Genomic DNA, 13,036 nt, shown 5'->3' with positions numbered 1-13,036 from the left:
TACCTATACACACATGTATAGATACACATACAAGAATACGAAACTTTTAAATGAATATTTATCCAATCTTAGCATGGAAAAAAAAGGCCTTTCTGAGCACAGCACCCAAAATAGATGTCACCAAAAAAAAAAGTCTTTTTTTAATTAAAATTTTAAATTAGTGACATATAAATCAAAACTGCTACACATCAAAAGGGGAGCCACCACATTAATATCCTTAATATGCAGAGGAGATAAGAAACATACTAACAGCCCCAATGGAGAAGTAAGCAAAAACTGGGACAGGCAATTTAGAAAATGATCCACAAATGGCCAGTAAGTGGTGACAGGTGTTCCACCTTCTCTATCATCAAAGAGATGCAAATTGTCACTGCAAATGAGATTTCATTTTCCACCTATTTGAATCAATGAAACTGATTTAAACCTCGGTAGCACTCAGGGTAGGCAAGGTGATGGGGAAGAGGGCCTGAGCTCGCCGTGCCTGCAACTGCAAACGTGCAGTAGTCTAGCCTTTCTGAGGACACTCTGGAATCATACATCAATGTGTGAAGTCTGCAGCCTCTTTGGCTCAGCAATCGGCCTTCCAAGAATTTATCTTAAGAAGATAATTAGATGAGGCCTTAAGTTGTGTAAACACGGATGTTCTTCATCTGAATGTGAGCAAAAGATGACTGGTTAAACAAGTTATGGTGTGTGCAAACCCCCATGGCTCCCTCTCTAATGGACATCAGGAAGAATGGAGGGGCGGGGGATCCGTTTATTAATAGGATAACCTCATTAGCCCAATTACAAAATCACATCCATAGATAATCCCATGCGTGCATGTGAGTGGGTATGCAGTGCCCACACTGGAATGCCACAGGGGAGGCTGGACACGGGCAGAGCAGGGCAGGGGAAGGAGGAGCAGGGAAGACAGAAGAAGGACTCTTGGGGAATCACTTTCAGATTTGGGGCTGCAAATGAAGGGTCTAGATGAAGCAAATTAAAATGCAGACTGCTAAATAAAATTTGAATTTTAGATGGACGGATTAAAAAAAACTTTTAGCCTGGGGGTGGGGAGTCTGGCTCAGTTGCAGAGTACTCACTTTGCACACACCAAGACCTGAGTTTAATCCCCAGAATCCTGGCTACACAGCTGGGTGTGGTAGCTCATGCTTATAATTTCAGTGCTGTAGTGGCAGAGACCAGTGGTTCTGTGGAGCTCTCTGGCCAGCCAGTTCAGCCTGCTTGGTGATCTCCAGGACAGTGAGAGACACCATCTACAAAACCAGATAGATGGCTCCTAATGAACCACACCCAAGGTTGTCTTCTGACTTCCACGTACATGTGTACCCACGCATGTGTACACATGCACACACATGAACGCACACAAATTTTTAGTTCAAATCTATCCCACAAAGACTCTGAGATATGACAACATTGAAAATGTGTCATATCAACTTCATTTTATTTTTTCTGGTGACTCTTGCCACCCTGGAGCCTGACCCCATGGGGTGTCCCAAGAGGGGCACTGGAACTAGCAGCCTTTCTGTGTCTTCCTGCTAAGACTGAGCTCCAATCCTCTTACCTGAGAAACAGACTTTAGCCTCTCCTGTACTCAAAGAGGTTTGCAGGGCTCAGAGTACAAGACATGAGTCTTTTGTGAGAGAAGAGTGTCATTAAAATCTCTGGCCATCAAGTCACCTTAAGCTGCCCCCATGCCCATCCCCATCCCGACTTGGCTTAGCTGGTTACATCTGTAAGATGGAGATAGGAAGGCCTGGCTGCAGAGTTGTCGTGGGAGATTAGAGTCGAAAAATGTATGTAAAGTGCCTGGCATACAGTCAGTGCTTAATACACACTGATCCCTTCCCTCTGGTCCACGCTCAGCCTACGCTCCCTGTCCCTGAGGATTACAAACTGAGCGCCCCTCTCCTCTAAGAGCTTCAGGAGCGGCATTTGATCTCTGCCTTGAAGTGGCGGCTGACGCTTCACCTGCCTTCACCTTCCTCCCAAATCCCCGGCAGCAGTTCAGTTCCTTATCTTCACTTTCCACACCCCGGGGGAGAGGGGGGCGGTAGACACAGGAGGATCAGCCTTGCTTTGATAGCAGACAGGCAAAATGCCAGCCAAGAGGAGCCACGGAGAGCAGCACCCTGATGTCATTTGGAAATGGAACAGGTGACATGAGGATGGAGAGCAAGAGGGACTCCTGATGGTGGGGGCCTCCCAGGCTGGAGTCATGGCATTATGAAGGGATCTGGGACCTGCCAGATGGAAGTGTGTGGAATGCTCCTTAGACAGGGTAGTGTGGCAAGGGTCAATGACTCAGGTGTTTTCCGAAAGTCTTATGCACATCTGGGCTCAGATAATCATTCAGAAGGGGTGATGAATGGAGCCACCATAAGGAAATAGGGCTAAGCTGAGACCCCTGTGTCCGTTACTCCCAGGTTCTATACAGGTACCACTCTAGCTGGCATCACCAGCTCAAGGACCCAAGCACAATCTCTCCAGAGCAACACACTACGGAGGGAACTGTAACCAGGACCTTAAGATACAAGCGTTGATAGGAATGTGGGGAAAGAGAAGCCTTTATACATTGATAGTGGGGATGCAGTAACTAGGGAAACACTGGAAATCAGTACAGAAGTTCCTTGAAAAAGCTAAAAGGACAGCTACCATATGATCCAGCTGTGTCATCTGTGATGAGTCTTTGCCTGAAGGATGCCAAGTCAGCCTACTGCAGAGCCCCTTCACGTCCATGTTTAATACAGCACCATTTACAACAGCGGAGCTATGGGGCCAAAGATCTTTTCAGAAGTCCTTTGTGGATTCAGGTACTGCATCAGCTGCATCCCCATACCTCCCCAAGCTGGGTTACTCCTGCCAAGGGAGTGAGACCTCAGCCCCCCTGCTGGGGCACTCCTAGCCTCTTAGACAACAGTAGAATCGATTTCCATGTTATCACAGACTCATTCAGGAATGCATCTCTTTACTCTAAGTTCATACAGTGAGAAAAGGAGGCTCTGGAGTAACTGGCATGCTTTATTGGGGTGTTATGTCATCATTGTTATTAATTATCATTAACAGTCTTAAAATATGCCTATTAATGATCTCAACACAAAAGAGCGGTGCAGGTCTTAGCCAAGAGCAGCATAATTACCTATTAATGAGATGTAAATTTCCCAAGGAAATGACAGAGATGTACAGGAACCACCTTCTAAACTAACATAATAAAGCTAATAATAATAATAGTGTATAATCTGAAGATATCAGTGTTAATTTGAATTCCAACGCTGTCTTTAAACAGACCACAAGAAGCAGAAATCGTTTGTACAGCTCCTGCCAAGAAGCCCTAATCCACACTATTAATGAACTTGGACTATTCTTCCCCCAACAACATGAACCTCCCCTTTGTCATCACTCTGAGGGCTCTCCTCATTTACTCTTACTTACAATGTATGTCTCTCTTATTTTCCAAAGCAGTCTGAGCTACCTCCTGGAACCAATTCCAATACAGAACAGAGTTCAGAAACTAAAAACACACCAAAACCAATTACATCCCGGCCCTCTCCATAAACTAGAGCATCCGGGCTCTGCAATCCACAAGCCCCAGGAAGGACGGGGGCTGCTCTAGTGACCGAGTTACTGGTTATTGACTAGTGTCATTAGGCAGGCCCAGGCTCGGATTTGCAGATTTAGTGTTCTGAGTGGACAGGACCCAGACCTGCCTGTGGCCATGACAGAAACTCAGGCTCCCGATGTCACAGTGGGAGGCACCTACCTTCATAGCTGGCACGAAAGCCCTGGGCACTGACTGCATAGTCACTGATGAGGCTCAGGGACAAGGTGCTGGCCGCGCTGACTATGGTGGCTGGTAGCTGAAAGCCGGTGAGCCTGAAACACAAAGAGGTATGTATGAGAAGAAGGACCTCATCAGGAAACTGCACATCTCTTCACTGAGTACCTACTAGATGCCCAGGAGAGATAGAAATACAGGAAGTATCAGAGTTTGAATATGGCCAGTGTGTTGAAGGCTTGGTCCTCAGGGTGGAGCTACTGGGAGGTGGAAGAACCTTTGGGATGGTGTGCTGGCCAGTCTTATGTCAGCTGGACACAGTAACTGGGGTTATCTGAAAGGAGGGCACGTCAGCTGATGAACGCCTCCATAAGATCCGGCTGTAAAGCATTTTCTTAATTAGTGATTGGTGGGGCAGGGGCCAGACCATGGCAGGTGGTTCCATCCCTTTGCTGGAGGTCTTGGGTTCTGTAAGAAAGTGGACTGAGCAAGCCATGGGGAGCAAGCCAGTAAGCAGCACCCCTCCACAGCCTCTGCATCAGCTCCTGCCTCCAGGGTCCTGCCCTGCTTGAGTTCCTGTCCTGACTTCCTTTGATGATGAACAGCAATGTGGAAGTGTAAGCCAAATAAACCCTTTCCTCCACAACTTGTTTTTTGGTCATGGTGTTTCACTGCAGCATTAGAAACCCTAGCTAAGACAGAGATGGAGCCTGGTGGGAGGAAATTAGGTCACTGGCTGTGCTTTGGAAGGGGAATGTTAGGACTCTACCCCTACCTCCATCAACCCTATGGCCTCACACATACTAGGTCAACACTCTACCACTGATCCATAACTCTGGCTCAGTGTGGGTGTGGGTGTGTGTTTCCTGCCTGTCAAAAGATGAACAGCGTGCTTTCGGCCACCATATGCAGCCTCACTGCCGGCCCCTTATCAACAGGAACACAACTGTCCATGCACTGGAATGTCTACACCTATGGACTGAAGTGGATGGTTTTAGACATGTTCCCATGGTAACATGAGAACTGGCTGACAATGAGAGAAATGGAAAAGACGCCCAAACTGCAGGGGAGAGAGTTCAAGGGCAAAGTCATCCCCAGCAGAAGGCTGGGGACAGTGTTTTCTGACACAGAGAAATGAAGGGGCAATTCCTCAAAGCCATGGCCTGGTTCCTGAGTGGGAGGCCTGCCTCCTGTGATGGTGTATGTTTTTTTCTTTCTTTCTAGCTTCATCTCCTAGTTTCTCCCTTTCTGGCTGAGGTCCTTTGAAGGCCTGAGTGGAATCCACAATGGATTTACAACTGACAGCCGCCCTCACACGAGGATTTGTTCACATACTGAGAAAACTGCATCTGACTCTTAGGAGCAGGGTGTGGGTGTTGCTTATGACTGTTTATTCTCAAAAGGAACATCCACCATTTTATAGAAGTAAGTGCTTGTTAATATAAAAGAAAAAAAGCAGGGAAGATAAAGGGCCCAACACAACCTAGCAATCATCATTCTTGACAGTTGACATACAAAGAGATTCAAGGATCATCAGATGAGACCACAATTTCATGAAATGACTTCACATGAACCAGATCATGCTGAATATGCTCTTAATAGAAAAAATATTTCTATTTTCTTTCTAGAATTTACATTTTAAAAAACCTCAGATAAAAACAGGGGTATTGTTAAACTTCAGATGATATGTCTTTAGCGTTGAGTCCTATTAAAAGTCTTTAATGCTTAAAATATGACATTGGACACACATAGTGGGACTTGTATACTTCCTAGCCCTCAGGAGCTGAGATGGGAGGATCATATGTTCAGAGTCAGCCTGGGCTACATAGTGAAACTATCTCAAAAAGAGAGAAAATATTTATGTATACATATACATTATTTATCTATGAGTACTGGATGCCAGGGATACATTTAGGACACATTTTCCTGGGCATCTGTGCATGACAGCTCCCACCAGAGACCTGACTGTACACAGGCTGGTGGTGTTCATCTTTGTCCTTCAGCCTTTTGCTGAGACTCATCTGCTTTCTCCCATCCCCAGGAAGGCACTGGAGAGAATTCAATGTCCACCTTTACCCTCACTTTTAGGTAGCCTGGATATCTGTAGATACTCAGCAACACTCAGTGCCCACCATTGCTACATATCATCTTGACACCCAAGGTGTCCCATGAAGAGCTTTGGGCTCCAACAAGTTAATGCCAACATATCTGTTAATGCCAACTGTGAAAGGTCCCAGCCTGGATGAAACCCTTAACCCTCCCACCATCCTAATCTGATAATACTGATGTTAACTCAAAAGAAACTCAATAGAATGGGAAGAAAGGGTGATTGAGGGAGAGAAAACATGTTTCATTGTATATCTCCAAGCATAAAGACGTCTAACAAAGCCTCCCTATCTCACTCCATATTCACATTCCACATACACACACACACACACTCACACACACACACACACACACACACACACACACGTACACATGCGCATGCACACACACATACACACATACATACACACATGCACACATCACGTGCACACATCACATGCACACACAGCTATGTATGCATGCATGTATATACACATACATACATGTGCATGCACACTCAGAGTCTTTTTTTTATCACCTATATTACAAGGCAATGGTTTTAGAAGCCCACTATGAGGAAGAAGGTTCTTCTCAGGGGACTAACTTAGAGAACTTTCTTTGTGTCTTCCTGTCCATCATTCTTCCAGGAGCCATCCACAGCATGGAATTCAGATTTGTGCCCTCCTTCCCACCAACCACTTTCAGGGACTGTTTCAAGGTGTGGAGAGTAGGGTAGAGCTGACATCACCCTGGCAGGGCCACCCTGAGTCCTTCCACATAGTAAGAGCCATAGACTCTGAACGCCTTTCACATTTGGACCTTAAATCAATGAAATGGAAGCTTTGGGTCACAGCAGACTTCTATCTTACGGGAGCAAAGGACAGTGCCACACAGATGTATCGTTCCAATTTTAGTGTATGTGCTGCCTAAGCGAGCACACCACACAGACGTAAACAAAGCTGAGCAGAGGCATGGGAGACAGGCCTGGCCACAGAGCTGCAAGTCCTGTGCTCCAGCCATGCAGTGAGACCTCACTCCTTGCTGCCCACTTACATAAGTCAGGATCTTGTCTGCTCTTTTCTTTCTTTCCTTTTGTTTTGTCTCAAGCTGGCTTGACTTGGTCTTCTCCCTCTTAAGATGGGTTAAGCACAGATACAGCATGGTACCCCAGAGGCTGGACTACCTGAAAACTAAAAGTGTGTGTGTGCGACAAGAGCAAAGGTAAAAACATGCAGAGGGCACATAAACTGGAAGACGACACAAGTCATGTGTGATTAGAAGGAACACCTACACATCAGTAAGAGAGGAGGAAGAGACAGTGGGCACAGACACACAGACCCTGCAGGATGATCAAAATGTGAAAAGCGGGGCTGGCGGGGCAGTAGAGAGGTACAGCACACACATCCTGAGTTCTTGCTCCAGATCCCATGTTAAAAAAGGAAAAGGGCTGGGCATGGCTGGCATGTGCTGTGATCCCCGCAATGGGGAGGCAGAGATGGGTGAATCCTTGGATCTCATTGGACAGCCAGCCTAGTCCACCTGGTGAACTGTCGGCCAGTGAGAGACCTTGTTTCAAAAGAAGGGGGTAGAAGGGCTGGGGAGATGACTCAGTAGGTAAGTACTTGCTTCCTGCACAAGTTTGAGGACCTGCGTGCAGACCCCTGGCACTCCTGTAAGAGCTGGGCACAGCTGATTGGGTCTATAATTCCAGTGTTGAGAGACAGAGGCAAGAGGATCTAGAGGCTTTGCTGGCCACCCAGTCTAGCCAATCAGTGAGCCCCAGTTCAGTGAGTCCCTATCTGAACAATAAAGTAGGGCTGGAGAGGTCACTCAGCAGTTAAGAGCACTGGCTGTTCTTGGAGAGGACCCAGGTTCAATTCCCAGCACCCACATGGAGGCTCACAACTGTCTGTAACTCCAGTTCCCGGGGATGTGACGCTCTCTTCCATGCCCAATGTACGGATGTACATGCAGGCAAAACACTCACACAGATGAAATATAATAATACGAGTTTTAAATTTTTAAAAAGGTATGATGACAAGTGACAGGGGAAGACACCTGATGTCAACTTCCACATGCACACACATGCATCCAACACAGACACATACACCTCACAAGGACATAAAAAATGAATGAATGAATGAATGAATGAATAGTGGATGGCACCTGAGGATTGAGATCCAAGACTCTCTCAATCTCCACATGCATGTGTTCACACATACATGTGGAACTGCACCTTCAAATATGTATGCGCACACAAACACACACACACAATTTTAAAAAGCAAAATAAACTATGAAAGCCAAATCTAGAAATTCAATCTTCACTTATGACATTGGCAAATATCCAGAACTGGTGAGGGTTAAGGAAACCCAGTTTTGCAGTTATTAAAATAAAAGCCATGACTGCAGAGGACGAACCTTTGACAAATTAAAGGAAAATGATCAGTTACCTCAAAAGCACACATCTCCATACCTTTGCCAATTCGATTAACCTTACAATGATTATGCAAATTGAACCAGTCACCTTAGAGCTCAGTAAAAGAGGGAGGGCTGGAGAGATGTCTCAGTGTTGAAAAAAATGTATGGCACTTCCAGAAGACCAGGCTCTGGTCCCCAGCACCCACTTCAGGAGGCTCACAATTGCCTTTAATTTTAGCTCCAAGTGATGTAACACCCTCTTCTGATCTCTATGGGCTCCCTCAGACACATGGCACAGACTCACAGAGACAGATAGACAGACAGACAGACACACACACACACACACACAAACACACATATACATAAAATAATAAAATAATTTCTTTTATTTTAAAGGAAACTCTCTAAAGAGGAATGTCCATGGCTAGATAGATTCACTATAGAATTCTACTAACTGTTTCAAGACAAAATAACCCCAATTCTATCTAGTAGGTACAATCTCTTCCAGACAATGTAAAGGGGAAAAATCCTTCCAAACTCCTCTGATGAGGCCAATATTACCCAGCCACCAAAGACAGTACAAATAACAAAAACCAAAGACCAACAGCATCCCAAAAGCACATCAGCCCCTGAGTCCCAAGCAAACTCAAAGCAAAGGCAAGTACACAGCCTGTAAGAGTAATAAGACACCGTGAACAAAGCGGGGTTACTTTAAGAAGGTAAGGCCATTTCAATATTTGAGAACAAGCCATTGGCACTATCATACTCACAGGGTTACTCTAAGAAGGTAAGGCCATTTCAATATTTGAGAACAAGTCATTGGTACTACCATACTGACAGGCTAAAAGCAAAAAATGCATTTAGCTATATCAACTGATGCAGAAACAGCATTTGACGAAAATTCAATGTCTATATTTATGACCTATGTCTCTATGACATATATGTACGTATATGTGTGTGTGCATAAGTGGAGAGAAACATTGTTCAACTTTGTAAAAACCATTTGCAACATGCCCAGTTAATGTCATTTAATGGAGAAAGACTGAATGCTTTTCCCTAAGATTAAAAACAAGGTAAGGATAGAACAGCCCAATCAGACAATATGCAAAATAAAGGAAGATTCATTTACCAAAAAGGATACATAGATGGCAAATAAGTATGAGACGAATATGATTATCTTAGCAAATTATGGAAATGCAAAATTAAGACTCACTGAGAGGGAACCTACTATGCTGTTTTCTTAAACCAACGTGACTCCTCAGTGTGTTCTAAATGGTTTTCTTATACCCACAGATAAGTGCAGCTCTCATGCCTCACCACAGAAACTTCTCACCACAGCAGACAACGCCGGTTACAGAGATCTGCAACTGGTCAAAATGCAAAGAAGAAATGACTGCCGGACGCCCAACCCCCAACTAACACCTCAAACCACACAGCGCCCACACCTGCGGCTTAGGGCGACTCTCCAAAGAGTGGGCAGTAAGACCTGCTGTGGAAAAGTGTCTGTCTTCTACACAGGACAAGGAAGCTGCACCCATGAGATCCCAGCCATATGACTGCCTAAGAAAGACCTGCATAATGACAGCATCAGCTGATGTGCCAACTTGGAAGAGAGAAATTTACAAGGCCTTACTCTGAGAGGAAGAAGGGGGGGGGGGGCAATGAACGGCTGCTAAGAGAGGGAGAATCAGTTTGCTCCTGGGATGAACCACTTGGTAGGTTATCCAATCCAAAGTGGTCAGCTCAAAACACACGTACATATGAGCAACGCTAAATGGATACAGGTTGTGTGTGTGTGCGTGTGTATACGTACATACATACATACATACATACATATATATATGTGTGTGTGTGTGTATGTGCGCGTATATGTATGTGTATATACATATACACACACATATATGTAACAATAATAATCAAAGAAGAGGTCATGAATTTGAAAGGGAGAGGAGAGACATATCAAGGCTTAGAACAGAGAGAGGGATGGGTGAAAATGTTGTCAATACTCACATATGAAAGTCTTAAATAAAAATAAAAAGACCCAATGAAATACGAGTGTCTATGTATTTATACAGCTAAAATAAGACCATGGCTTATGCGATACTGGGAATATAAAAACATGTAGTTATTCTGAAAAGAGTTCAGAAGTTTCTTAAAAAGAAAATACTCCCATACGCTAATTACACAATGCAGCAATTGCACCCTCGGACATTTATCTTGGAGACATGAACGTATATCCACAAAGAAAGCTGTGTGTGGCAGTCCACAGGAGTTTCGTTCACAATAGGCCAATTCTGGAAACAGTCCTAACAACCTACGGTAATAGACCTGGTTAAACAGCCTGTGGTGCCGCCCCACAGAATGCTCCCCAGCAACAGAAGGAAAAGAAAAAAACTGAGCCCTGGAGCACAGTGGGCACACCTCCACCGCATCGGGCTCAGTGGAAAAGACAGTGACCCTCAGAAGATCACAAAGCGTGACACTCCATTTGTATAGCTCTCATTTTGTGGGGGAGGGGAATGCTAACTGGCTCTGATCCCCAGGCTCTATCCTCTCAGGTTACCACTTCCTCCCAATGATCCCAATTCATGGCATCTGGGTCTCATGTACCCAAGCTGATCTCAAACTCTCCCGTGTACCAAGTCTGACCTTGAACTCATGATCTTCCTGCCTCCTCCTCCCCCCCCCCCCCCCGCCCCAAGTGCTGGGATTACAGGAGTGCAATACAAGTGAGACATTCTTGAAACGGCCAAATTAGTGAAGAAACAGATGAGTGGGTTAGAGATGGTGGGAGGATGAGGGTGGCGTGAACATGAAATGGTGGAACTGGGCAATTTTTGTGTGATGGATTAGTGCTGCGTCTTGGTAGCTTGTGAGGGATAGACTCTTTTGTCATAAAAATGATGCTGACGTGTTACTGGTGGATTCTGTCTAGACCAGTCTTTCCAGGTTCTTGGCATCTTGCTCGGACAACTGACAAAGCAAAAACAAGTAGCAAAGCAGGCAGGGGGGTTATTCTGAAGCAAAGTGGGGGTACAGGATAGGAGTGCAGAGCAGGGGTATAGGGAAGATGTGCTACAAGAGAGCGGCAGGTGCTGAGTGAGAATTACAGGACCGGGTTACTTTCCTGGTGAATCTAGGAGGACAGTTTGTTGGTATGAGTGAGTTATAGGTGGTAGTGAGGTGTAGGATTGGCAGACTTGGATGATACAAGCCATTGTTCACTGTGTATGGATTTCCCATAATGCATATGTTTAATCGTGTGCTTGCTATAAGATGACAAACAGGGAATCATCCCTAAAAGTCCACTCAGAGGACACAGCTTGCCTTACTGTACATACATCCCAAACCAGCCTAGACTGGATCAGCCCACTCCCCTTAGTTTTGAGATACACTTGTCCACAAAGGGGCAGTTACTAGAGGTTGATAAGCTATATAAAGGAGTGACCTGATTGCTTTCTGTGGTGAGTGGGTGTGTGCAGCTCAATGCAGGTGGCATCCCCGTTTGGTAATCAGATTGCTTGGAAAGGAGTGTGTGTGCAGATTAAGCCAAATAGGGCCCCAAGTCTCTAAGCTTTCCCTACACTTTCCTGCCTCAGAAGTATACACACCTGTTGCATGAACGTCAGCCTCCTGGCTTTCATTTTACTTAAGTCATATAAGATGCAAGCCATGGACATGTCTGAGTGAACAGAAACCAGGGCCCCTCTGTCCTATCTTTGCAACTTCCTAAGAGCCCATCACAGTGCTAGTGTCCTTTTTCTGCTGCTGGGGAAAACACCTTGACAAGAGCAACTTAAGGGAACAAGGATTTATTCTGTCTCACAGCTCAAAAGCAGAGTCCATCACAGTCAAGGCGGTAGGAGCTTGTAGCAGCTGTCACATCACACCCACAATCAGGAAGCAGAGAGCAATGAATGAATGCTCGGTCCACTTTCTCCTTTTCATTCAGTCCAGGACCTCAGCTCATGGAATGGTGCCACCCACAGTGGACATGCCTTCCCACTTCAATCTATCCAGTAATCAAGATAATCCCCACAGGTACATGCACAAAGGCTCATTTCCCAGCAGACTGCGGATTCTGTCAGGTCAATAGTGAATACCAGCACAGTAATTATTTCAAAATTTTAAGTTAAAAATTATATATGTGGCTCATGTTTTATTTCTATATCATTGAGACTTATGTAGTGGGTTCCCCATTGAGGCTTGGTAATGGTCATGCCCACAAGGCAGAGCTGAGGGAGGAAGCTGAAGACCCAGGAGGAGAGGTCTCTCTTGGTTCTGGGACCCTGGACGCTGGAGGTAGACCAAGCAGAGTTCTCCAGAGAACACCGCCAGACTGTGCCATACCTTTGCCAGACCCTACAACCTATCCCTTCATTTGTCAGTTACCCCACAAAATAAACCTCCCTTTTAACTACATGGAGTGGCCATAATAATTTCACCAATATCTGGCGCCCAATGTGGGGCACAAACCCATGACCCTGGGATTAAGAGTCCCATGCTCTAGAGCAACAACTTATTTAAAATGTTTTACATTGGTATAGATTTTAGTCTATTGATACAAACTTAAAGTTAATTTTGTTATACTGTATGTATATTTCTACTCATGTTTAAGGTATTATGTTTGTATAGCTCATTTTAAATTGTAATGGATAATTAAAAAATACAGATCAATTAGTCTTCTATGATAGTTAAACTTATAGTCATGTTAAGTTTTCTAGGTATACATAGATATATTACAGATAAACAA

The 13,036-nt window shown here is 45.0% G+C and overlaps 1 protein-coding gene across 3 annotated transcripts in view; it reads right to left on the bottom strand.

Annotated features, from left to right (window-relative positions):
* Csmd2 (CUB and Sushi multiple domains 2) overlaps positions 1 to 13,036 on the bottom strand; it is a 572,883-nt gene that overhangs the window by 447,499 nt on the left and 112,348 nt on the right. For all 3 annotated transcript variants that reach the window (XM_036179375.1, XM_036179376.1, XM_036179377.1), the window contains exon 3: positions 3,764 to 3,876. In XM_036179375.1, the coding sequence (XP_036035268.1) occupies positions 3,764 to 3,876 (113 nt within the window). The remainder of the gene's footprint in view (positions 1 to 3,763; positions 3,877 to 13,036) is intronic.

Source organism: Onychomys torridus, chromosome 2, assembly GCF_903995425.1.
Source record: "Onychomys torridus chromosome 2, mOncTor1.1, whole genome shotgun sequence".
In the NCBI taxonomy this organism is placed as follows: Eukaryota; Metazoa; Chordata; class Mammalia; order Rodentia; family Cricetidae; genus Onychomys; species Onychomys torridus.
This window is presented reverse-complemented; position numbering and strand designations above follow the sequence as displayed.